Below are 25,997 nucleotides of genomic sequence, written 5' to 3' on the forward strand. Positions count from 1 at the left end.
AGGACTTGATTTTGTGCGATATCTTCCATTCCTGTGACAGGAGATCGGAAAATTGGGGGGCATGCATCTCCATTACAAAGAGACAAATATCCATTCATGCCACCACTGCAAGGAGCCCTACAATCAGATGTCTCTCAAAAGGCATATGGTACTATAAAGAAGATGACAATTTTAACGAAAGGGAAAATTAAAGATAAAAGATGTCAGAGAGAGAATAAAATTCATAAAAAATGAAATAGAATCTTGAACATAACAAAGCACATTCTATTTGGTGTTGGAGGATGATGTACTTGCTTGGATCCATGCTGGAAGCAATGGGCATTTGGGCATCACCGAGTTGGATCTTGGTAATTTAACATTAAGTCATGGACAAGGAGAGGAAGATTGGTGGTATTAGACGCAGTAGGGCTGGACGGGACAATGGTTTGGATTGCAGTTTTGCTTATTGCTTCAGGATAATGAGGGAAGGCAGCCAATCAAGTCAGAGTGAATGTTGGAGCAATGCATATGCTAGGTGCCAACAAAAATATGTATGTGAAAAATTTGGGGTATCTGTGGTCAACATTGCAGAAAATTCCTAGTAAATTTCAGAAAATAATTCCAGTGTCCTCTGCATCTCAAAGACGAACTTAGAATCAAGGACAAACTACCATCAACCTCAATCTGGATAAATCCCTACTTGATTGTTCTCCTTGCTGTGGGAAAACATGGGATCTTTTGATGCTCTAAAACCAGTCTCTAGGGGGTTTTGTCAGTCACATGGGTAGATCTCTATCACGCTACATTTCAAGAGAGGTTTCACACAAGCCCTTTTTATGATCACTATGGTGCATGACCTGGTTACCAGTGATAAGAACCTTATTCTGGGCAGAGCTCAATGAGATGGAGGTATAATTTTCCTGCCTTGACACGCACGCACCAAGGGGGTTTGATTTTACCATGATCCTCACCTTGGCTGACAGGATTGATGTCTCAACAAGGGGCCTCACCATGAGATCATGATTTTCAGATAGGGACTTCTGGACATCCCTTTTTCAGGGGAATACTTCTCTTTGTAGAAAACAGATCGCCTCCGTGCTTGTGCAAGCACAAGTTGCATTGCTTTCTAGCAAAGAGAAGTGGTCAGGGCTACACTAGCATATTGAGCCATGTACTATTTCATATCACAACTCAGACAAACCTTTCTGGGAGCAATAGCATAGGAGGGGGAGAACTTTCCAATGGGAAAACTGGTGAATGTCTATCGTTGAAAATAAAAGAGTGAATGTCAACGGTGGTGGAGCTCTCCATAGTCAAGTAGATGGGTGGCCAAACTGGTGGATGTCTATTGTTGAACTAAAAGAATGAATGTCAAATGTGGTGGAGATCTCCGCTGTCAAGTAGATGGGTGGCCCTTGTTATCATGAGGAAACTCAAACTGGTCAGGAGTGATCTTGCGACTTGGAGGTGCAGTAGAGGGGTTGATCCAACGGCAAGGATTAACTGGAGCGCAGACTAATAGAATTGCAGGAAGATATTCTTGGGATTGACTTGATTGATTTTCAGGATCGCCAACAGGTTATTTTCTAACTAGAGGCTGAGAGAGGAGCTGAAATGGGAACATAGGACTCCTGCGTTTTGGTTGAAATACGAGCACCAAAAACATGTTTCTTTCACGTGATGGCTTCCTTGAGGAGCTCAATAAACAGTTTTTCCCATGTCAGATTTGAAGATCAGGTTTTAAATCTGGTGACTTGTATTCATTTTTAAAGGAAAATTTAAGCAGAACTTCTTTGGATTCATCCTTAGACATGAATCTAGATTTTGTTAGTCTTGACAAGGCCTAGTGGTTGTTCGTGGAAGCTCTCCTTTTGGTAAAGAAACCAAATGGGTGGTGTAGGAGATGTTCATGGGAGATTTTCCAACAAGTATTCACGAGAGGTTTGTTCACAGTATCATATCATTGCTGATATGGCAATACACTTAGCCAAGCATTCTAAGCAACCAACCTTCTTTGGAAAGTAAATACAGAGAGGCGCTTGATTCACTTAATTAGGACTTTTTTACTGCATGCCCATGGAGAAGACCTATTCTAGGGGGATAGCTGGAGGATGCAGATACGTGGGTTGCTAGATTTGGCTTCTGTTGTGATGTTCATCAATAGTGTGTGTGGAGATTATTTCAAGCGAATGAAGGTAACCCACTCTCTCCTCTTTTGTTCAATATAAGGGGGGAGGGCCCCAGTAAGCTTCTCACTTCTCAGGAAGGTTATTCAGCTGAGTATTGTGCAAGGGAATGTTGACTTGTTTGGCTGCCAGGTCATAATAAAATCAACTTCTTCAAACCTTGTCTTCATCTTGATTTTCAGAGTTGAAAAGATCAGACTTCTCTCGAAGTAAATATTTGAGCTTTGCTTTCAGCTCCTCTTTGTTTTCATGAACCTGCCAACCAAAATAAGTTGTGAATCCAATAAGCAGATCTCCAGCCATACTGCAACAGCCAAAAATTTCATAATATTACATGTAATATAAATATAAATAGCATACTATCATCGATTAGATGGACTCTTAAAAATACAAAAGCATGAAACTAACTTCAACCACAGAAAGGATGAGCATACTTCCACCTCAAGACTGTTTTCAGCTGCAACAATAGCAGCACCAACACTAGCCCCCTGTACAGAAACACGGGCAACTTTATGAGCTCGAACAGAAGGTTCTTTTTTACAGGATGTGCCACATTGCTCCACATTTATCTTGAGTCCTGACATGCCATCCATAGCATGCCCAAGTTGATTCTCTTTCTTAGACATAGCAGTCGCAGACTTGTTAGCAGATCCCACGTTTTGATATGGAGAAGCCACAGGGGCTGATGCAAGTCGTGAGCCACGAAAACGAGTAACTGGAACTAAAGAATCAGGACAAATTTGTGGTTCCACATCATCTCCATGCATAGATTGAGCTTTTTCACGCTTGATTCTCTCTACCTAGCACTGGAAATTTTCGAGACAACATAACAAGTAAGATAATCCATTTTCTAACATGGAACAAAAGATAATCCTATTTCCAGCATAAAATACAACCACTATAGAAAAGCAAAATTTGCATCCAAATTTATGTATTCAACACTGTTTGAAATTTCATAGATCAGCAAGTCAACAAGAAAAATTAGATTCAATTTGGTTGAGACAAGTCAAGCGAGACTCAGCAGACTAATCATGCCTTTAATAAGGTTATGATTTCAGACAAACACAGTCGCCAAATGTTGACTGTACACGGTGACACAGCACAAGACCAAGTAGACAGTTGGATAGTCTCCCAATCAATAGGTACCATCTAGTCAAGCTAACAGGTTTGATAGCCAAGACTCTTGAGTATACATTCTTTCAACACCTGGGTTGATTCTTCTCAAGCCTATAAATGATAACCCAACTGATATGGACTTTTAAAATGATAACCAGTACTCTCACATCTAGTTTCTATCTTTTTTATTTTCCATCTGGTATCAGTGCAGACAGGTTTTGCCATCTGATATGAACTTTCCATGAACCAATACTCTCAATCAGTGTTATTAAAAACGCGCCTCAAGGCGCAAAAAGCGCGCCTCGCCTCAAGGCGAGGGCCTTTGTGCCTTGAGGTGCAGGCTTGAGGCGCAAATACAGAGAGGCGTACGCCTCAGAGGCCTTGAGGCGTACGCCTTGTGGCGAGGCACGCCTCAGTGTGAGGCGCACACGCCTCATAATTTTGGTCAAATGAGGGTCAAGGCCCTCATTTGACCATAATTAAAATCTTGCCCCCGACCCTAACGAGGGTCGGGGTCCCTAAATAGTCTCTTGCAGCCCCTCTCTCTCTCGTCTCTCACAATCTCTCCCTCTCTCTCGCAGCCCCTCTCGCAGTCCCTCTCTAGCATCTCTCCCTTATCGGCCTCCTCCTTCTCGCCGGAAGCAGCTGCGACGCCGGAAGCAGCCATACCCCAGGTAACCCGACCCCCTTCATTCTTTTTCCTTCGTGTTTGCCTCCCTCTCTTGAATCTCTGTAGCAGGCACAGGCACGACCCCTGCCATGCGATTTATTCCGACAAGCAGGCCCATGGCTCCTGCCGATTGTGGTCCCTGTCAGGTAGGGGCCTTCTCCCCTGCCATATATGATTTTCGTTAGGCTTTGTTTCTAGCAGAGGCCATTCTATGGTTCAGTCAGGCAGGGGTCGAGGCTCGTGCCATATATTGTTTCAGGCAGGCATGGGGCTCGGCCCCTGCCATCTATTGGTTAAGGCAGGTAGGGGCCAAGCCCTTGCATGCTTTTTGTTTCTAGTAGGGGCCTCGGCCCCTGCCATTTGTTGGTCATAGCAGACAGGGGCCAAGCCCCTGCCATATATTGCTATAACCAACAGATTTGCACGTAAATATATTTTTTGCAAATATGTTTTTTTGTTTCTAGGTGTTCCCATATCAAGCTTCAGTTGTTCTTAGATCGTAATTGGTAGGTCAGATACCATGTGCGAGCTGCATTAAATTGGTGGAGTTGGAGAGCTTGTATAAAAATCACATTGTAGTTAAAGTAGTTTTTATGTTTTTCATTTTTTTCTCTCAAGATATCCACGTTGCCTTGATTTCCTCCAGTTAATGTCTCTCTCGTTGATGTTTTGCTTCAGTTTTTTCTCTAAACATTGCAAATATTCTGTGAAGTATGATTTGTTATTGTTGATATGAAATTTTGTGCAGAATTTTGTCTCCTAGTTTTGTTTCCCGTGAATTAATGTACCCCAGAAAAGATACTAATATAAGCTAAGGTTTTGTCTAAATTTTTCTTTCTATAAAAAAAATATAGACATTATTTTTCTTTATACTAATTATCTCATATTTTTCCGTATTTATTTGAGATTTTTTATTTCGTGTTGGTTGGTACTTCATCAATAAAGCATTTCTTATTTATTTATAATTTTAGATAATTTTTATAGTTTTTTTAAGTTAAATTTTTTTTTTTGAGGCTTACGCTTTGCGCCTCGAGGCTTACGCCTCGCCTTAGATTTTGGTGGAGCGCCTCGCTACGCCTCAACGCTTTTCACAACACTGCTCTCAATGAAACCAAATTTTTGTCCACTGCTTTTCTATGACCTTAACTCCGCCTGTGTATAACTGTTTAGTTATACACTGTCGGTCTCAAGCCCGGATAAAGGAGGAGAGTTGCGGTAGGCCTGTGACAGCTAGCATAAAAACTTAATCATACCCTATGAATATGAACCAATATGAGAATTTCGTTGGGGCGTTCCCTACTGAGCGACACGTTGTACTCTATAGGCCCGGAGGCAGTGATAAATGGGCAAGGGTTGCTAGGTCGTCGCCCGGAAGCGACGCGTCACACCGGCGCCCGGGTGTGGTGTCAAATAGGCAAGGGTTCCCTCACTTTGTTGGACGGGTGGGGGTAAAGAAGTTAGTCCAAGACCATAAACTTAGGTTAGCCTCTTGGAACATAGGGTCTTTAACTAGTAAGTTGGTAGAGTTAGTAGATGTTATGTGTAGGAGAAAGATTGATATTTTATGTCTACAAGAGACCAAATGGGTAGGTGAGAAAGCAAAAGTGATAGAACCTTGGGGATATAAGATTTGGTATACAGGAATAAATAGGAATAGGAATGGAGTAGGGATTGTTATGAGTCGTGAGTTTATAGATAATGTAGTTGAGGTCCGTAGGAAGGGTGATAGGATTTTACTTATTAAATTAGTATTAGGTACATATATTATTAACATTATTAGTGTTTATGCTCCTCAAGTAGGTTTAGATGATTCCATTAAGCTTCAATTTTGGGAAGATTTAGATGGAGTAGTACAAGGGATATCTTATGGAGAAAGGCTTTTTATCGGCAATGACCTTAATGGGCATGTAGGCATTAGTAGGGATGGTTTTGAGAGTATCCATGGAGGCTATGGTATAGGAGAAAGAAACGAAAGTGGAGAAAGAATTTTAGATTTTGGTTTGTCCTATGATATGATCTTAGCAAACACTTGGTTTAGGAAGAGGGAGTCTCACTTAGTAACATTTAAAAGTGGGGTTAATACGAGTCAGATAGATTTTTTCCTACTTAGAAAGAGAGATAGGGGTTGTTGCATCGATTGTAAGGTTATACCGGGAGAAAGTGTAGCTATACAACATAGAGTCTTAATTTTAGATCTTAGAATTAGACAATGCCGCAAAAGGGATAGACATAGGGTAGATCCTAGAATTAAGTGGTGGGCACTGAAAGGAGCTAAACAAGGAATGTTTGTAGAGCAGGTAGTTAAGGAAGCTGATTGGTGTCTCGAGGAGGATTCAAAATCAATGTGGAATAAGATAGCGGGTGGCATGAGAAAGGTGGCTAAGGAGGTATTGGGTGAGTCTAAAGGCGGTGCACCGCTAGGTAAGGATACATCGTGGTGGAACGAGGATGTCAAATTTGCTATTAAGGTTAAAAGAGAGTGTTATAGAAATCTAAGTAAGAGTCGCGATAAGGAGAATTTGGTGAAGTATATGATAGCAAAGAAGGAAGTTAAAAAAGTAGTTCGGAACGCGAGGGATAAGGTATATAAGGAGGTTTATGACAAGTTGGATACCAAAGAAGGCGAGAAGGATATTTATAGGCTTGCAAAGATGAGAGATAGAAAATCGAGGGATCTGGGTATGGTTAGATGTATCAAAGATGAAACACAAAGGGTTTTAGTCAAAGATGAGGAGATTAAGGAGAGATGAAAAAATTATTTTGATAAGCTATTTAATGAAAGTCATGCTCAAGATCTTGGAGACTTCTCTATTCCTTTTCATGAGATGAATCGTGACTTCATGCGCAAGATTCAAAAGAAAGAAATTGCAGAGACTTTGAAGAAAATGAAATCAAGAAGGACAGTTGGCCCATATGGTATTCGTATCGAGGCTTGGAAATGCTTGGGAGAGAAAGGTTTAGAATGGTTGACAAATCTTTTTAACAAGATTTGGCAGACAAATAAGATGCCTAATGAGTGGAGGAAGAGTACTTTGGTGCCTCTATATAAAAATAAGGGTGATATACAAGATTGCACAAACTATCGTGGTATAAAACTCATGAGTCATACTATGAAACTTTGGGAGAGGGTGATTGAGTCTAGGTTGAGGAAGGTTGTCATGATATCGGAGAATCAATTTGGTTTTATGCCTGGAAGATCAACTATGGAACCTATACATCTTCTTAGACAACTTATCGAGAGAAATAGAGGAATAAAGATTTGCATATGGTTTTTATTGATTTAGAGAAGGCATACGATAGAGTACCTAGGGACGTTCTCTGGTGGACAATGATGAAGAAAGGTGTTTCTCTCAAGTACATTAAAATAATTAAAGATATGTATGAAGGAGTAGTAACCAATGTCCGCACTTGTGGAGGGGTGACAACCAATTTTCCTATAACGGTTGGGTTACATCAAGGATCTGCTTCAAGCCCTTTCCTATTTGCTATAGTGATGGATGAGCTTATGAGATCAATTCAAGAAAATGTGTCGTGGTGTATGTTGTTTGCTGATGATATTGTTTTGATTGATGAGTCTAGAGTTGGGGTTAATGCTAAGTTAGAATTATGGAGACAGACATTGGAAGCAAGAGGTTTTAAGTTGAGTAAGAGTAAGACAGAATACATGGAATGTCGGTTTAGTAAGCAACGAAGTAATGATGGGAGTGTAGTGAAGCTTGGTGAGCAAGAAATACTGGTGGATGATTGTTTCAAATATTTGGGATCTGTCATTCAAAAGTATGGAGAAATTGATGGAGATGTAAATTATAGGATAAAGGTTGGGTGGATGAAATGGAAAAGTGCAACTGGAGTGTTGTGCGATCGTAGAATGCCATTGCGGTTGAAGGAAAAGTTTTATAGGACGACTATTAGGCCTGCTTTACTATATAGTATGGAATGTTGGGCTCCCAAGAGACATCATATTCAAAAAATGAGTGTAGCTGACATGTGTATGCTGAGATGGATGTGTGAAAATACAATAAAAGATAAGATTCGGAACGAGGAGATACGTAAGAAGGTAGGCGTTGCACCCATTGAAAATAAGATGAGAGAGAATCATTTACGGTGGTTTGGACATATTCGGCGAAGGCCTAATGATGCTCCAGTTAGAAGGATGGAGAAGGGGGAAAATATATTAGTTAAAAGAGGTCGGGGTAGGCCTAGGAAGACATGGATGGAGGTGATAGGAAAGGATATGAATGCTTTGAACCTCACCAAGGACATGGCATTGGATAGAAATGATTGGAGGAGAAGGATTCATGTGGAAGACCCATAATGATTTCCTTTTTTGGTTCATATCGCCGACCCCAATTATTTTGGGATGAAGGCGTAGTTGTTGTTGTTGTTGTTGTTGTTGTTGTTGCTTTGCTATGACCTTGAGCTTAAATGTCAATGCGCAAAATTACCACCGGTTTGTTACCAAATGGGATACAGCACTTGTGCATAAACTAGGTGTCATTGGTTTCGTGATAGAGCCTTAACTTAAAGTTTACTGATCAGTGTGATGGCGCTAGCTGGAAATTAACAAAAGGCGGTATCTACTCCACCTCATCCCTTTATACAGCTGAGCTAGAATCAGGTATGAATCTATTACCTAAGTGGGTGCTGTGGGTCTGTGGGGCTTCACCTAAAGAAGCCATTTTTGGGTGGGCTTGTGCATGGAAGGATTCATACACCAAACTCTTAAGAGGTTCAGCATCCAAATGCCTAATAAGTGTGCCATGTGTATATAAGCTGAAGAGTCAGCAATTCACCTATTTCGGTTCTGTAACTCTTTCCAAGCCTATTCAAGCTTGCCTGGCCACAGATCCAGCTTGAGGTCTGTACTGCATCATGATTTAGAGAACTACTTTGGGACCCTAAACAGCTCACAGAAATCAAAATGATGGCAGAAAATCTGGAGGTAATGACTGTTGTCCGTTTGGTAGACAGCTTGGTGGGAAAGACACAACTGGATATTTAATAATATCCAATATAAATCTTACCGTACTTCATCAAAGAATTCAAGTGGATACAGACATATGTACTAAATCAGTTTTGGGGGGATGAAATTACTTGAAACGGTATTTCTAGAATTGGCCCTTTGGTTTTCACCAGTTCTCAAGCCTGAATGTATTTTGGTGACTCTTCATCACCTTCAATTGAATAAATTTTTTTTTTTCCTCAAAAAACACACAAAATAGTTCAAATAAGAAGTCCAGATAAATTTGATAGAACACTACTAAGTTGCATGGCACGCATTGTAGCAGAAATCCTTTCAAAATGGGAAATAAAAGACAAAAAACTAGAAGTAATGTAAATCACACCACAAGATACTGACAAGACATTTGATGAATCCATCTAAATTTTTTAATAATAAATAAGCATCTTTTCATTGAATTCCATGTAGACATAATAAGGGACTAGAGGTGCCGAATACTACAAAGTATTAGAATAAACTGTCCCCACCCAATTATTAGGCACAAGCTAGAAAAGATTGACACATACTGCAAACTACAAGAAACATAGTTACCTAGGCTTCAAAAATAGGTTCTCAATAGCGAGCCCCACCAATATGTAGAAACAAAAAATAAACACAGACTTGATGAAGTCGGAGTCTGTCGGACCCTTTTCTGAAAAAATTGTTCATATGATCCCACTGCCTGAATAAAATGCTCAACTCTCTTCAGATTTGGCTACAGACAACAATCATACACAAAGATTGGGGATTAGCAGCAAATAAGGCAGATGCATTAAATATTTGATATGATGGCACCAAAGAGCATACTAGAGAATGAAAACCCTCACTACCTTACTGGCATCGGTTAGATATCCACCCATTGCCCTGAACTCCTTTTTATACACAGCCAAGAGCAAATTGATTGCACCCTAATCAGCAAAACATATAACAGAGATTCGACATGTGGTCAATACATGTGATATATTTGACTGCTACAAACTAAAGTCAGCAGAGAAAAAGAGAACCTATAGAACACAGATTAAATACCTTCTATGTAGACAAAAATCATATTGAAAGAGATGATCTTCTAACATGGAAAACATTCACAAGATGCATTTGGCAAACAAAAGAAAAATGAAAACCTACCTTGCGAATTTCTAGCGTGGGCATATGTGGAAGAAAATCATTGCCAACAAAAAAACTTGTAAAGATGAAATCATCCACTATGCGTTCAAAGTCAATCTTGAAAGGAGGATTAGGGATTCTAAAATCATATTCCAAGAATTCTCGTAATGTCCAAATGTTGAGAAACTGCAAAATGATGACCAGTAATAAGAAAAGCATCAAGCACCAGTAATAATTCTAATGTGTTGTGCATATGCTGAAGAAACAACATGTTTGCAGAATCCTTAGATGCAGGGAAGGGGCAAAACAAATCTCAGAGCTGATAAGTTTTTTTTGTAACTGAAGCTGCTGCACTCTTTTCATCAAACTCTCCAAATTTTCTCTTCTCTTTTCCTTGGCAATCAGCAGCTAAGTGACCCATTTGACCACATAAAAAGCATTTGTCTTGCTGCCCAGGGGTAAAAACTATCTGGACAACCCACAAATGTTTTTCACTAGAAAGAATTAACTTAAATTTGCAACATCAACTGGATTACATGTAGTGAAATTGGACATAAAACACCCTACTCTAAGCACAAGAAATTTGACAATGTCAAACCATATTAGATTGCTAGGCAGAATGTAAATGTTCATTAGATTTCTTAAGTTAGCACGAGCAGTACAACAATTCTAGAATAAGTGGGTAAATAATCCACTTGCCTCTTTTAAAATTGAGAAATGAACCTCATGTGTAGCTAGAGCCAACATAATTAGATCTGCATCCTGTGTTTTGCAAGCAAAAAAATGGATAAATATGCTACTAGAAACTGAACACACTAACTACATGACAGCCAACTAGATTACTGAGAAAAATAATGTCTGATAGAAAACCTACCAAACCATATAAGCAATGGCATGTATTTGGGTCATAACCACACAGGTTTCTTTGAAGGCGTATGTATGACATAATTTTGTGCTCTCCTTCACCCGGAGAATTTGCATCTGAAAGCATTACCTTCAAGAAAACACAAGTATAAAGAATTAGTTGGTTTAAAAACATGAACAACAATAACATCATCTTACTGCATTGTATCTGAAAACTTCAATAGATGACCTTGATATTTCTCCATCCAGGATCATAATGTTGGACATTATGGGTTACGGGTCCAACCCGCAGTCTGACCCGGTTTGACACCCTGTTAGTGGGTCACGTAAGTGACTGGATAATGGAGGTAGTGGGTGGGAGTTACGTGAATGTGGAGAGACCACATTCACGTAACTGCCCAATTCTCCATTATATAAAGAGGTTTGGGGTTACGAAAATGATGAGATTTCGTAACAATTCCCTGCCATAATATTGTTCTGCATTCAGGCGCATCAGAACGGGTCCTGCTCACCATCGACATTAGGCCTGGGCTCATTGTGGGCGTCGACCGGCTGAGGAGAACGCCAAACTTCCTACATGATCAATGGCGAACCCAGGTACGCTCCCTGTCTTGTTGTATTTATAGGGTTTCGCCCAACAATGGGTTATGGGCCCACTGCCACACATTTCCACTGCGTGTGGCTGCGTAGGCCGTTTCGGCGTTTTGGCGTCGGTGGAGTCACCGTGGGGTGACAACCACCGGTAAGCGGCAGACTGTCGCTGTGGGGCGACAGTCATCACCAGCAAATGTCACCGTAATGGGCGACATCTTTTTTCCCTGTTCTGGCAAACCTCAAAAAAAAATTGCGTTTTATACCTGTGGCCGTTGGGATGCAGGGAGGTTTTGCTGTCGCCGGGATCATAGCCGGAGCTGTCGGGTTGGTCGGCGTCTAGACATTTTGCCGGAAAGCTGCAGGTGACAACGACGGCGGTCTTGCCCGTGCCACGGAACACCCACCCCATCGCCGGAGGAACCTGCAAAATCGGCGATGACAATAAAATATATATATATATATATATATATATATATATATATATATATATATATATATATATATATATATATATATATATATATATATATATATATATAAACCCTTACCTGTCGTCGGGGAGGGGGTGGGTTTTCGCCGTGGGTTTTCGCCGTGGAGGGGCAGCCACTGGCCGGCGGCATCCTTGCTGATGTCGCCGGGGCTGCCACTGGACTGGCAGGCACTGCCATGCCCTTCATCCATCTCGTCGCCGTGGGGCGACGTTGTCTGACGAGCAGGGGGGCTGTCACCGGACCGGCGTCACCGTGGGGTGACGCAGGTCGCCGGCAGTTGCGCCGGTCGCCGTGACGGCGACGTGGGTCGCCGTGAAACCGAAAAAGGGGGAAACCGAAAACCCCCTTTTCGGTTTCCCTAAAACTGAAACAGAAACCTTAAAATCGGACCGGATCGGGTCCGGCGAGGCGACCCGTGGACAGACCCGATCCAAACCCTTTTGGGTGGATCGGGTCGGCACTTTTTCTTTTTGGATCTGACCCAGACCCATAAAGGTATCGGGTCTGGGTCTGATCCGGAAAGGATCGGGTCCGATCCAAACCCATTTTGGATCGGGTTCGATCCGGGACCATTAAGGACCGGGTCGGACCTGGATCTGGTTTAATCCGGGTCGTACCCGGTATCCGGTTTGGACCGGGTCATACCCGGATCCATGTAGGACCAGGTCATACCCGGGTCCATGTTGTACCGGGTAGAACCCGGTATCCGGTTTGGACCGGGTCATACCCGGATCCATGTAGAACCGGGTCTTACCCGGATCCATGTAGGACTGGGTCGTACCCGGGTCCATGTTGAACCGGGTCAAACCCGGTATTCGGTTTGGACCGGGTCATACCCGGGTCCGTTTTGGACCGGGTCGAACCCGGTATTCGTTTTGGACCGGGTCTGTTTTGGACCGGGGCCTACCCGGGCCTGTTTAAGACTAGGTCTAACCCGGGTTCTGTTCGGGCCGGGTCTGATCCGTATCAAGTATGGGTCGGGTCAGACCCGAATCCCATTTAAAACTGGGTTGGATCCATAAAAACATGATCCAAACACTATTGAGACTGAATCGGATCAGGAACCTGATCCGACCTCTTCCGGAACCGGTTTGGAGCCGTTTTTGACCAGTTCTTTCCAATTTTTCACCGGTTCCGAGATGCTGAGACCCTGTTTTCATAAATATAAAGAAATACAGGGATTTTGGCATACGGTTATAGGGTTTTATGAACTTTTGTTCATATTAAGTATCAGTTTATAAGGTTCAGAACCGGTTCGGACCCTTAGATGACCGGTTCGGGGCGGTTTCAGACCGGTTCAGAGTGTTTCTAGACCGATTCCTACATGTGGACCCTGGGTTTTACCCATATGAGCATGCTTTTGTTATATTTCATGCTTTATAAAGTATTTATTTTTGAATAATGCATGACTTATGCATGTTAATTCATGTATTTAGCGTTGGTTAAGTTATGCATGATAATTTTTAAGCATGAATTGTAACTAAATTCATGAAAATTAGTTTATGCATATTTGTTGATGTATGAACTGATATTATGTCATGAATATACATGTATTAAAATGTGTGCATGGGTGTGCTCCATAATACGAATAGGTTTTTCGGTAAAAGATTTTGATTAACCGATTCATGTAATCACCAAAGTGATCTGAGTCATGTTAATTAAAGATTCTTTGAACCGTATTAAGATTCGTAATTATGATTGTGTGTGAATTTATGAAACATCGATTCTACCCAAAGGTAGGTCGTTGTGTTCCAAATTTACACAGGGTGTGATAGTAGATGTGCATTCCAGCCCATGAAGCATGTTCGTACCCAAAGGTACAATGCTGAGTTGCCTCTGGATTCATGATCTACTAGTTTCACCAACTGTAGTCAATTCCTTGAGAATTGAAGAGACGGAGCAATTATGAGTATTATCGTTTTCACCAAAGTGAAACGATAATGACTCAACTATGCTTGTCTCAGAAAATGTGAAAATAAAGGGTCTCACTTTTACCATTTCAACACGAGTCTCGTTTGAGCAATAATAGTAACATCTTTCCGTTTTTCGTTCCTTTGATTTATCAGGTTCCTTCCATATCGACGGTTCTAGTAGTATCCCTATCTTAGACGGATCGAATTTTTCTGATTGGAAAGAAATCGTGTTATTCACTTTGGGCTATATGGATTTAGATTTGGCCCTTAGAATTGACGAACCTCCCACTCTTACAGAGCAGAGTACAGCTGATCAGAAGGTTGCCTCTGAGAAGTGGGAGCGCTCAAACAGACTTAGCCTGTTGCTTTTGCAATCTCGGGTGGCTAAGAACATTCGAGGCGCAATTCCTCACTGTAGGACTGTGAAGGAATTTCTGGGAGCCATTGAGGCTCAGTTTGTCACTTCTAATAAGGCAAGGGCCAGTACCCTCATGTCCAAATTAGTGTCTATGAAATATGCTGGTGACAGTCACATCCGACAGCACATTCTGGAAATGAGGAATATTGCAACTCAACTGAATGACATGAAGTTCGCCATCTCTGACTCGTTTTTAGTCCATCTGATCTTAACCTCGTTACCTACTGAGTATGGACCCTTTAAAATCTCCTACAACACACATAACGATGAGTGGTCTTTTAATGACCTTTTGAGTAAGTGTGTCGAGGAAGAGGAGAGGTTGAAGGGTGAGAGGGTGCCAAGTGCACATATGGCCTCTCATAAGAATAAACAGAGGTCGAGGCCAAAGAAAAGCTCCTTCAAAAAGAAGAATCAGAAGAGAGCCACTGGGGAGAGTTCAAACTCTCAGGCGAAAGCCAAATCCCAGTTTGGTGGCCCTTCTATAAAGTGTTTCTTCTGCAAAAAGAAAAGGCATAAGAAGGTGAACTGTTTGAAGTTCAAGAAATGACTCGAAAATAAAGGTAATAAGTCATTTGTTTCTCATGAGTGCAATCTAATTCATGTTCCATTGCATAGTTGGTGGATTGATTCTGGTGCCACAGTGCACATTGCCAACTCTTTGCAGGCATTTCTGAACAAAAGGGAACCAACGGAGCATGAAAAAAGCATCTTCTCAGGAAATAAGATGCGTTCACATGTCAAGAGCGTTGGGACCTGCAGAATTGTGTTGGAGTCGGGATTCATGTTGGATTTGGTCGATACATTTTATGTTCCATCTTATAGTCGGAGCCTAATTTCAATTTTAAAACTTGATAAGTTTGATTTTGTGTTTAAATTTGAAAAATCTGAACTTATTATTATGAAAAATTCAATGAATATAGGTTCTGCATATATGTGTGATGGTTTCTATCAATTAAGAACCAAACTCCAAATTCAGGAATCTCACTCCATTGAGAACACAATGATTGGCAATAAACGTGGTCTATAGGATGATCAATCCTATTTGCTTTGGCATCGGAGATTAGGACAAATCTCGAAAGAGAGAGTCCAAAGACTCGTGAAAGAGGGAATCCTTGGATCCCTTGATTTTACGAATATAGAGCCATGTGTTGACTGCATAAAGGCTAAGCAATCTAACACATATAAGAAAGATGCCAAACGCAGCAATGAAAAGTTAGAAATAGTGCATACGGATGTCTGCGGCCATTTTTCACCGTGTTATACGAGTGAAAAATATTTTGTCACCTTTATAGACGATTACTCATGGTATATGTATCTCTACTTATTATCTGAAAAATCGGAAGTCTTTCAGGTTTTTAAGGACTTCAAGAAAGAAGTAGAGAAACAAACTGGTGAAGTTATTAAGATTGTCAGGTCAGATAGAGGTGGCGAATATTATGGTCGTTTCACTGAGATGGGACAAAAGGAAGGTCCATTAGCGCGGTTTTTAAAAGAGGAAGGCATTGTACCTCAGTATACCATGCCTGGTAGTGCTTACCAGAATGGTGTAGCTGAAAGGAGAAACCGTACGCTTAAAGAAATGGTTCGAGTGATGTTGAATCACTCAAACCTTCCTTTGACCTTGTGGGGTGAAGCTCTTAGGACTGCAGTGCATATTTTGAATAAGGTTCCTACGAAGGCTGTTCAAAAGACTCCTTACGAGTTATGGACAGGTAGAAAACCTTCTTTATCATATATGCACATATGGGGATGTCCAACAGAAGCTAAATTGTATAACCCACATATAAAAGCTTTTGATCCTAGGACAACTAGTGGTTTCTTCATTGGTTATCCAGAAAGATCGAAAGGCTTTAGGTTTTATTGTCCATCTCATACACCACAGATAGTGGAAACATATAAAGCAAGATTTCTTGAAAATGGTTCTGTTGGGATAGATGCAGCTCAAAATATTGATTTTGAGGAAATGCAGGATTCAGGTTCTACACCTGCTGAGGATAATGACCCGATTTTCTCTATCATTGTTCCTTCGAGTAATGTAAGAGAAAGTCCAGTCAATGAACATCAATCTCAACTAGATCCGGTTGTTGATGAGGATATACAACACCAACAGGATACAAAGGTTCATTTTGAACCACATGTAGCACCTGTATGGAGGTCCACCAGAATTAGGAAATCTGCTATCCATCCGAACTATGTGGTGTATTTACAAGAGTCAAATGATTTCATAGACATTGATAAAGATCCCTTCACATTTGCAGAAGCCATTGAAAGTGAAAGATCAACACATTAGATCAATGCCATGAAAAAAGAGCTTGACTCTATGGCAAAGAACCAAGTGTGGGATCTTGTACCTAGACCTGATGGAGTTAGACCTGTTGGTTGTAAATGAGTTTACAAAACCAAAACAGACTATAAAGGTCATGTGGAGAGGTACAAAGCTAGGCTTGTTGTAAAAGGTTTCACACAGATAGAGGGCATTGATTATAATGAGACTTTTTTTCCTGTCTCAACTAAAGAATCATTAAGGATAATCATGGCCCTCGTAGCTCATTTTGATTTAGAGCTGCATCAGATGGATGTGAAAACTGCCTTCCTGAATGGGGATTTGGATGAGGAGGTATACATGCAACAACCTCCTGGTTTCAGTATAGATGACTCAAATAACTTAATTTGCAAATTGAATAAGTCAATTTATGGACTTAAACAGGCCTCCCGCCAGTGGTATAAGAAGTTCAATCAGGTAATAATGAACTTTGGATTCACTGAAAACATTGTTGATCAGTGTATTTACATTAAGACTAGTGGGAGTAAGTTCATAATTTTGGTTTTATATGTTGACGATATTCTTCTTGCAACTGATGACTTGAGTCTTTTACATGAAACAAAAGTTTTTCTTTCCTCTCATTTCGATATGAAAGACATGGGTGAGGCCACTTATGTCCTTGGAATCGAGATCCGTCGTAACAGAACTAAGGGTGTCCTTGGCCTATCTCAGAAATCCTATATCCTTAAGGTTCTTAAAAGATATGGGATAGAGAATTGTTCTCCTAGTTCGGCACCTATAGTGAAAGGGGATAAATTGAGCTTGAAGGACTGTCCTCAGGATGATATTGCGAAGGCTCAGATGGATGTTGTCCCATATGCTTCAGCAGTTGGGAGTTTACAGTATGCGCAGACTTGCACTTGACCTGATATAGCATTTGCTGTGGGAATGCTTGGTAGATATCAGTCAAATCCAGGCATTGCACACTGGAAGGCAGCGAAGAAGGTCATGTGCTATTTACAAGGAACGAAAGACTATATGTTGACCTACAGAAAAGCTGACCATCTAGAGGTCGTTGGATTCTCTGATGCGGACTTAGGAGGATGTATTAACAGTAGAAAATCCACTACTGGATACATTTTCCTTCTAGCGGGTGGTGCTGTCTCATGGAGAAGCAGAAAGCAGTCTACCACTGCTGCTCATACCATGGAGGCAGAATTTATTTCTCTATACGAGACTTCGTCACAGGCCATTTGGATAAGGAACTTCATTATGGGTCTTGGTATAGTGGACTCTATTGAGAGACCACTAAAGATCTTTTGTGATAATGAAGCAACCATGTCCTTTTCAAATAACAACAAGAGCTCAACATCGTGTCGACACATGGAGTTAAAATATTTTGTTGTTAAAGAAAGGACTGAGAATCATCTAGTATGTATTGATACAATTGGGACGAAGGAAATGACTGCGGATCCCCTTACTAAAGGGCTAGCACCGGGATTGTATTCCCAACATGTAAAGGGGATGGGTCTTTTTGATTCCTTCTGATGTATGACAATACATTATGTAATCACATTTGTGTTTATGTTTTGATTCTCTAAGGTTTTGAGTTATTGTTGATTTTGCATAGAGAGAATAGCAGAATAACAATATTAAAGAACCAATAGAATAGGTGAGAGACCAACCTATTCATAAAGGTAATTTCTTTACATGCCTAAGCACTGAAGGTGAATTGTAGTGTAGTACAAGGAAATATGACATTTCATAAAGGGGTGTTCATATCCTTGACTCATACGATTCATCCTTGTGATAAAGGGTGGCATGTGAACCCACATGAAGAATTAAATCGAGATAACAGTATACACCTCGATTTAGTACACTTTTGGTGTCAATGGGTCAAGTGGGAGAATGTTGGACATTATGGGTTACGGGTCCAACCCGCAGTCTGACCCGGTTTGACACCCTGTTAGTGGGTCACGTAAGTGACTGGATAATGGAGGTAGTGGGTGGGAGTTACGTGAATGTGGAGAGACCACATTCACGTAACTGCTCAATTCTCCATTATATAAAGAGGTTTGGGGTTACGAAAATGATGAGATTTCGTAACAATTCCCTGCCATAATATTGTTCTGCATTCAGGCGCAGCAGAACGGGTCCTGCTCACCGTCGACATTAGGCCTGGGCTCATTGTGAGCGTCGACCGGCTGAGGAGAACGCCGAACTTCCTACATGATCAATGGCGAATCCAGGTACGCTCCCTGTCTTGTTGTATTTACAGGGTTTCGCCCAACACATAATTCAAACATAGGTGAATGTAATACTGCAAAGCCGTTGATAGAATAGCCATAAATTCAGTCACAAGAGTAATCACGTTAGAATCACAAACTTGTGATCTCTCTTTAGGAGGAAGTAACCTCCTCTCATTCTCAAACTCTTGCCTTAGGCGCTCTTCTTCTGCTGCCTCAAAGAAGCAACCAAAGCTTGTGAGTAGTAGTAGTAGTAGTAGAAGAAGAAGAAGAAGAAGAAGAAGCTACAGCTTCTTCTAGAACAATAACTACAAATGTACCGCTTCTGCAGCATCTTTAGCAGCCCTAAACCGTCTTGATCGCTGCTGGTTCATCTTAGCTCTTGGTGCCACACCATCTACACAAGTTCAAGAACCAGTCATGTGGCCAGAAACACAAAAGTCAAACAAATAGCATAGTTGCCAAACTCGCCGGTTTGAACCGCTCAACTCGGTAACTCGGTCCGAGTGGGGCCCCAACCGAGTGGCAGTTCAAGTTTAACACGTTTTGAACCAAAACTCGGTTGGGACTCGGTCATAACTTGTGTGAACCACTCCACTCGGGACGAGTTCCCGAGTTATCATTAACTATTACATGCACACATGACACACAGTAATAGCAATGACCATTTAATTCCTTTTTGAATCCCATTTAATTCAAATGGGATTACGCGTTACCACTTGATTCATTCTCTCATCGGTTTTTTTGAATCCCATTTAATTCCTTCTGACAAAATTGCCTTTTGGGAATTTAAAATGTTAAATGCCAATGAAATATATGTGGATCCAGGTACCATACGTGGATCTAGGGAAAAGTGGCACGGCCCTATGGCCCACGAGGTAACTTTTATTTTCTTTTTTCTTTTGAGGGTCCAGTTGTTTGACTTGAGCATGTAGTATGAATGAAATCTGGATCAAGGTCTCCACCAAATTACCTTGGAAACTAAGGTTATTGAGTTATGGAATTAAATTTGATCTATAATAGGAAAGCTTGAGTAGCAAAAATTCATGTAAATTATATTTTCTATGTTTTGTTTTTATTTTCACTAGTTTAAATGTATTTTTTTAAGTAATTTTATTTTCAAATATATGAAAAAAATAACTCGTCCAAGTTGGCTCGCCGAGTCACAGAGTAGGCCAACTATGACAAATAGAGACAACATAGTAGGACATCAAACACTTGATTTAAAAGATTTACGAAGATGCCAAAAAAGCATGCAATTAATGAAGAAACAACCTATGGCCATTCCTTCAATAGCCAAAACAAGAGGAAGCATATCAAAGTGCTTCCCAATCGTGTTGAAACCATGGGTAGGGATGGTAGTGGGGCGGGGCGGGGCGGGGCGGGGGACAAGGTTTCCACCCCCGCCCCGCCTCAAAATTTTATCCTCCACCCTCGCCCCGCCTTCGCGGCGGGGATGGATTTTATCCTCCAACCCCGCCTTCATCCCCGTTTCATGTCCTCCACCCCCGCCCCGTCCCCGTCCCCGTCCCCGTCCCCACCCCGTCCCCGTCCCCGCCCCGTCCCCGTTTCCGCCTTCATCCCCGTTTCATGTCCTCCACCACGATCGACGCAGTCTGCGCCCGGTATGCCTCCGCGAAGGCGGAGTTGAACCGCTTGAAAAGCCCGCCTCGCGCTTTCGGCATCGATCACCACCGGCATCTCCGCCATGGCCGCCACGACCTCGCTCCACGCCATGCGCTCGTAGTTAGCGACGTACTGCCAAAGCTTCTTGGTGTGCATTCGCACCCAAGCGTCGCCGAGGACGAGTCGGAGATCGGAGCTCTGCACCTTAACAATGATGTACTGAAGATTATTCGTAAGGAAGAGGTAGGAGAGGGGTACGTCTCGGTAGAGCTCCGCCCTCCCGTCGAGCTTGTAGAGGAGGCTGAGTATGAGGGTGGAGGCCTCCCCCTGCGACGGCCAACGGTGGTCGGCGACGGCCTGGCTACAATGATAATGCGGATGGGGATGGGGAAGGGGAAGAGGAAGAGGCGACAACCCGGCTCGGCGGCTCCAGGGTTAGGAAATTAGGGAAGGGAGTTAGGGTTAGTAAACAGTAAAAATATAAAGGGTTGGGGGCGGGGATGGGGCGGGGCCGGGACGGGGATGGGGCGGGGCGGGGCCGGGACGGGGATGGGACAGGGCCGGGGTGGGGATGGGCCAGAACGGGGGCGGGGCGGGGGAACGTGCCAGTCCATCCCCGCCTCCACCCTTGGACCGGGATGAATTTTAACCTTCGTCCCCGCCTCCATCCCCGGTCCAAACAGGGCGAGGCGGGGCGGGGCCCCGCTTTCCCCCGGTCCACTGCCATCCCTAACCATGGGCAGGGAAGAAACCTATTACAAGATATCATTATCAAGTTTACAGCATGATTAAAACCAGCCCAAATCCAACAACTCACCAATAGCCATATACAAAATCTTCCTTGGGCGTACCATCACAAAAAGTCTATCTATGTAATCGAACATGCACTGGAAGACCTCATTGAAGGTAGTTGGAGCAGGCTGACCATCAAAAAAGAAATCAATTAACTATGACAATATACACAATCAAGTAAGCTACATTAAAATAGCCATGTATGCACTGCAAGATGAAGTCCAAACTTGAAGAAAACATTACTCTCTCTCTCTCTCTGAATTTGCATGTGAAATGGCACAAACACAAACTGCTAGGCCACCTTGATACAAAAAGCTGAATTTTCATATATATAATGTAAACCTAGCCCTTCATATTTTCATAATATCACTTATTTGGAAATAGCATGATATAATCAAGATACAATAATAATGTCATACTTCTTATTTTTTATATTCCATATTTTCGTAAAGGTTGATGTTCCATATGCTAATATTTTCCATAGATAATACCAAAACCAACTCTTTTTTTATTGTGAGGATTTTCCACCACCCACTGAGAAATATGAACCCAAAATCCACCACCCACAGGAACTTGGATTCCTATGATTAGGAATGACATGGGAAAGGGCATATGGTATCCATTTCATTATTGGGTTTAGAACAAATGGAGTTGAATGCAACAACATTTTACTATTCGCAATAAGTAAACATCCCTAATTTCTCTATACCAAACATGAATTTGAAAATCATTTCCAATAAAAACTAAAGGAAGGAAAGAATCACTTTCTTCCTTCAAGATTCAACAAAAAAGAAGTTCAAGCTTTCCTTACAAATCAAATCCCGCCAAAAAAAGACAATAACAGCCTTTTAGGATTTAGTTCATATGTGTGCTGACCCAAAACCTTAAGATACAAAAATCACCAACAAATTAAATCAGAAAAATATGGAACAAGAAAAGGAATAGAAGGTCGAATGAGAAAGCAACACCCCCCTGAGCTTGGCTAATCTCAACACCAAAAATTTGTCAAGCCCCAAATCCTAACCTTAGAAACCCAAAAACTCTAATCTTTTAAGTATCCAGAAATCCCTACAGAGAATTTCAGAGATCAAGGTAAACCTAGAATGTGATTTCGACCAGGAAATCAGAACAAAAAAAACATTGAGCAGATTGGTTATAGAAAGTTTCAAGTCTTCCAATATCCACGAGGAAGGAGGAGAGAAGCATAGCACTACACACACAGGCCACACCGGACCTGCTGCCGAAAGGTGGATTAGTTTGACAATTTGCATAAAATAGGTGCAACTCAGTAAGAGGGTGGATGGATGTGGAAACAAGTGGTAATTTTGTCATTTCCATGTTTATTTAACCACGGTTAACTTCAAGTCAACTAGACAGAAAGACAAACCTCTCATAACGTCCAAAAGGGCAAGGGTGAATATGAAAATGGCAATGAGACAAGGACTTATTTGCCAATCGCCTATATGTTAGGGACGGTTATGGAAAAATCCTAAAAGCAAAAAAAAAAGAAAATCACCTGGTGATACTCTATTTTCTAGATTCTTTATTTTAAAAAGTTCTAGTGGACATTGCAAAATATTGGGAAAAACTATGGTTCAATACATATTGCCAAACATAAACCTAAAGCAACATAAATATGCCACCAGTGAAAACAAATAACACCAAAACTTTAAATTCAATGATAAAAATAGTGGCCTCATTGTGTAGAGTAGGGGTCCCAGGGCAGGGACAAGTTCCATGCATCGGGTTACATAGGAGAAGTACAAGCTCCATGAGGCATGCACCACATGGTTTAAGGCAAGCATTTCATTTCAAAGAAGCCAATGGAAAGTCCCCTTCTGCAAAAAGGAAGAAGAGCAACAAAAATGAGATGAACTCTACCTCAACGGAGGGCAAGGACAACAGTGACAGCACAATGGCAGCACACACAAAGATGATCAATTTTAGCAATTCCAACAATATCAGAGCCTTCTTTCTTCTCCATTTCCGCTCTATCAATTCCAAGATAGCAGTATTTTAATGATTCAGTCAGACTTCTGCATCCGATTTTGGGTGATTTTTTTTCATTACTCTGAAGGATTTTACATAACTTCTGCTGCATTGGCGCCACATTTGAAGAAGTTGGAGTTAGCCTAGGTTTAGTCAGAGTCCTAATTAGGTTAGGAGTCTAGGTGAGTCAAAATTTGGTTTTAAAACTTCTATTTTTACTTTAGATTTTAACTTAGGTTTTTAAAGTTTTAAAAAGTAGAGTTTTTAAAAAACTCAAATGGGTCCAGAGTGGGTGGCGCCACATTTGAGGATATTTAGGTTAGTTTAGTAGTTTTGAAAAATCCAAAATTGATTTTAAAAACCTAACCTTTATTTTCACTTTTTAAAACCTTGAAATTAGAACTTTTAAAATCAAATGTGGGCCCACAGTAGGTGATGCCACATTTGGATTTTTTTTAGGTTTTTTTTTAGAGTCTAATTAGGAGTCAATTAGAGTTAGCTAATTAGAGTTATGGTTAGGTTAGAAGCTTTTAGGAAAATCGCTTCTCCTTAGTGGATTTATTAGAAAGAGTCCTGAAAAACAGCAAAATCACTTAATTAACCCTAATTAAGTGACTTTTGAAAACCTATAAAAGGGGGACTTCAAGAGGCTAAAGGGTGCTTTTTCTCCCTCAATTTTTTGTGGCCTCTATCTCCTCCTAGCATCCTCTTCTTCATCCTTGCATATGCAGCCCCCAAGGTAAATCCCGCCAACCTTATTTAATGATTTTTATTAAATTTTTTTGTGTATTTCATCTATTTTATCATTGCCACCCCTCCCTTGTTGGATTTACGCATGGATCATCATCAAGAACCTCAAAATCGGTTCAAAAAGATGATCTAATTCTATTTTACTGTGTTTTCCAAGATTGTAATCCATTAGAATAATTTATAAATATGTTTTTTGTGTTTTTAACCAACGAAATATGAGATTCGCCCGTTAAATAGGCTAAATCCATATTTTCAAAGGGTAAATCAAATTCAACCATGGATTGTCTGTATTTTTTTTATTTTATTGTCATATTGATGTTTATTTTATATGTTACAACATTAAATTAAATTTTATTGTATTATTTATCTATTTTTTCATTATTTTTCATGTGTAAATTAGGATTTTTAGGGTTTTATTGAATGTTCATGTGTTTCAAATCTGGGCACTCAAAAATCGTATTGATTCGTGCTTAAATATCTATTGAAAATTTCTGATTTTTTTATGGTTGGTCCATGGATTTGTAAGTAACTCCCTATAAAAAATTCAGATGTTTTTGGGTTCGAGAATCTTATCAGAAAAATACAAAGTCAAACCATGATTCTTGTTCTTTAAAATTGCTATTGATATTCAGATATAACTTGCAGATGTGATATTTTTGTGATCCAAGGTCTGATTTATAATCCGTAAAATGCAGTAGCTTTGTATTGGTGTCTATTATTTTCTGTAAATTTCTTATAATTTTCTGTTTCAGTATGATATTTTTATTATGTCACAAGGTAGGATCAACTTCTCAGAACTCGTTATATTTTATTTAAACCTTAAGCTGATTTGTGTTGATCGTATCTCCCTAACCAGAGATCCGATCAATAATCTGTAAAAATAGGAAATCTTTATCTGCATGTCTTCTATTCACTACTAAAATTTCAAAAATTTTGATTGAAGTTTGCTATTTTTCTTTATGCCCAAAATTAGAAGCACCTGTTTTGATATATTTTATATTCGTTAAATTCAAGCACGGATTGACAGAACGATATCTCCTTAACCGAAGATGATTTTTATAATTTGTAAAAAAGGAAATCTCTATTTTTCTGTATATTATTCTTTTGTAAAATTTTATGAATTTTCATGGTGATTTGGCCCCTGATTCGGGTCTGACACTGTGACAGGTACGTGCTCGTGGGTAAAAATAGCTTATTTTAGGGTTTTATGCAAATTTTGAATTGAAATAATGTAAAAAATAGATTTTTATAATTCTAGTTTAATTTTAGAGTTATCATAAGTGCATGTGTTGATTTTTATTGATTTTATAATTCATTTGATGCTCGAATTGATTATATTCCAAAACAGGGTGCCCGTAGGATCCTGAAACACTGGCAAAATCGTGTTTTCGTGATATTTTTGGTTCACTTCATAAAAGTTTATATTTTTAGGGTTTGTTTATATTTAGAATCATATTAGGACATTTCATATTCGATTTGTCTTTGATTTGAGTCTTCTTGAGCCCTAAATCCAAAATTTTACCAAAATGTTTTCTGAAAACCCTGATTTTAAGGCCATAGTTTTATTTTTCGGGGTATTTTTGTTAATTTCCCCAAATTCTGAATTTCAAAGTTATTTTTTTTATTATTTATTCAATTTTACATCATATTTTATTATGTTTATATCAGGAAAAATATGGAAAAAGACTTATATCTAGGTAAATCCAGTAATTTCTAGATATTACTGGATAAATGTAGAAAAGCCAACATATCTTCACTAACAAGTTTTCTAGTTTTACAGGGACGTTCAAGGTTGTATTTATTTTATTTAAATTTAATTAGTGATGTAAATTATAAATAAATTTGAAATAAGAATTTAAATTTCTGCTTAGAATTAGGATTTGCATTGCATATAGTTTAAACTTTGATATATAACTATCATGTTTGTCATTCATGCTTATATTTCAATTCCACCATGGTCTACACAAATGACATGTACACTAGCTTCTAGGGAGTTG

General features: G+C 40.3%; 1 protein-coding gene across 1 annotated transcript; it reads right to left on the minus strand.

The window, feature by feature from the left end:
• Window positions 1-23,245, minus strand: LOC149832529 (5'-3' exoribonuclease 3-like). Its single transcript, XM_090013262.1, has 14 exons — window positions 23,189-23,245; window positions 21,287-21,389; window positions 19,164-19,240; window positions 18,896-19,058; window positions 11,148-11,176; window positions 10,929-11,048; window positions 10,754-10,816; window positions 10,377-10,523; window positions 10,076-10,243; window positions 9,781-9,858; window positions 9,572-9,665; window positions 2,600-2,961; window positions 2,325-2,420; window positions 1-105 (listed from the first exon to the last, which is right to left on the minus strand). Exons 1-14 carry the CDS (start codon window positions 23,243-23,245, stop codon window positions 73-75), a joined length of 1,590 nt encoding a protein of 529 aa, XP_089869388.1. The 3' UTR covers window positions 1-72.
• Between the last annotated feature and the right edge of the window lie 2,752 nt (window positions 23,246-25,997).

Source organism: Nuphar pumila, chromosome 7, assembly GCF_984573655.1.
Source record: "Nuphar pumila chromosome 7, dmNupPumi1.hap1.1, whole genome shotgun sequence".
Lineage (NCBI taxonomy): Eukaryota > Viridiplantae > Streptophyta > Magnoliopsida > Nymphaeales > Nymphaeaceae > Nuphar > Nuphar pumila.

What these genes read in the sequence shown, in the direction of transcription:
- LOC149832529 (XM_090013262.1), bottom strand. Translation starts at nt 23,245, where the DNA reads ATGGAGAAGAAAGAAGGCTCTGATATTGTTGGAATTGCTAAAATTGAT. An exon ending in CTGGATGGAGAAATATCAAG is followed by an intron (nt 11,049 to 11,147) that starts GTCATCTATTGA and finishes GTTTTCTTGAAG; the next exon opens with GTAATGCTTTCAGATGCAAA. An exon ending in AAAATCAAGATGAAGACAAG is followed by an intron (nt 106 to 2,324) that starts GTTTGAAGAAGT and finishes GGCTCCTTGCAG; the next exon opens with TGGTGGCATGAATGGATATT.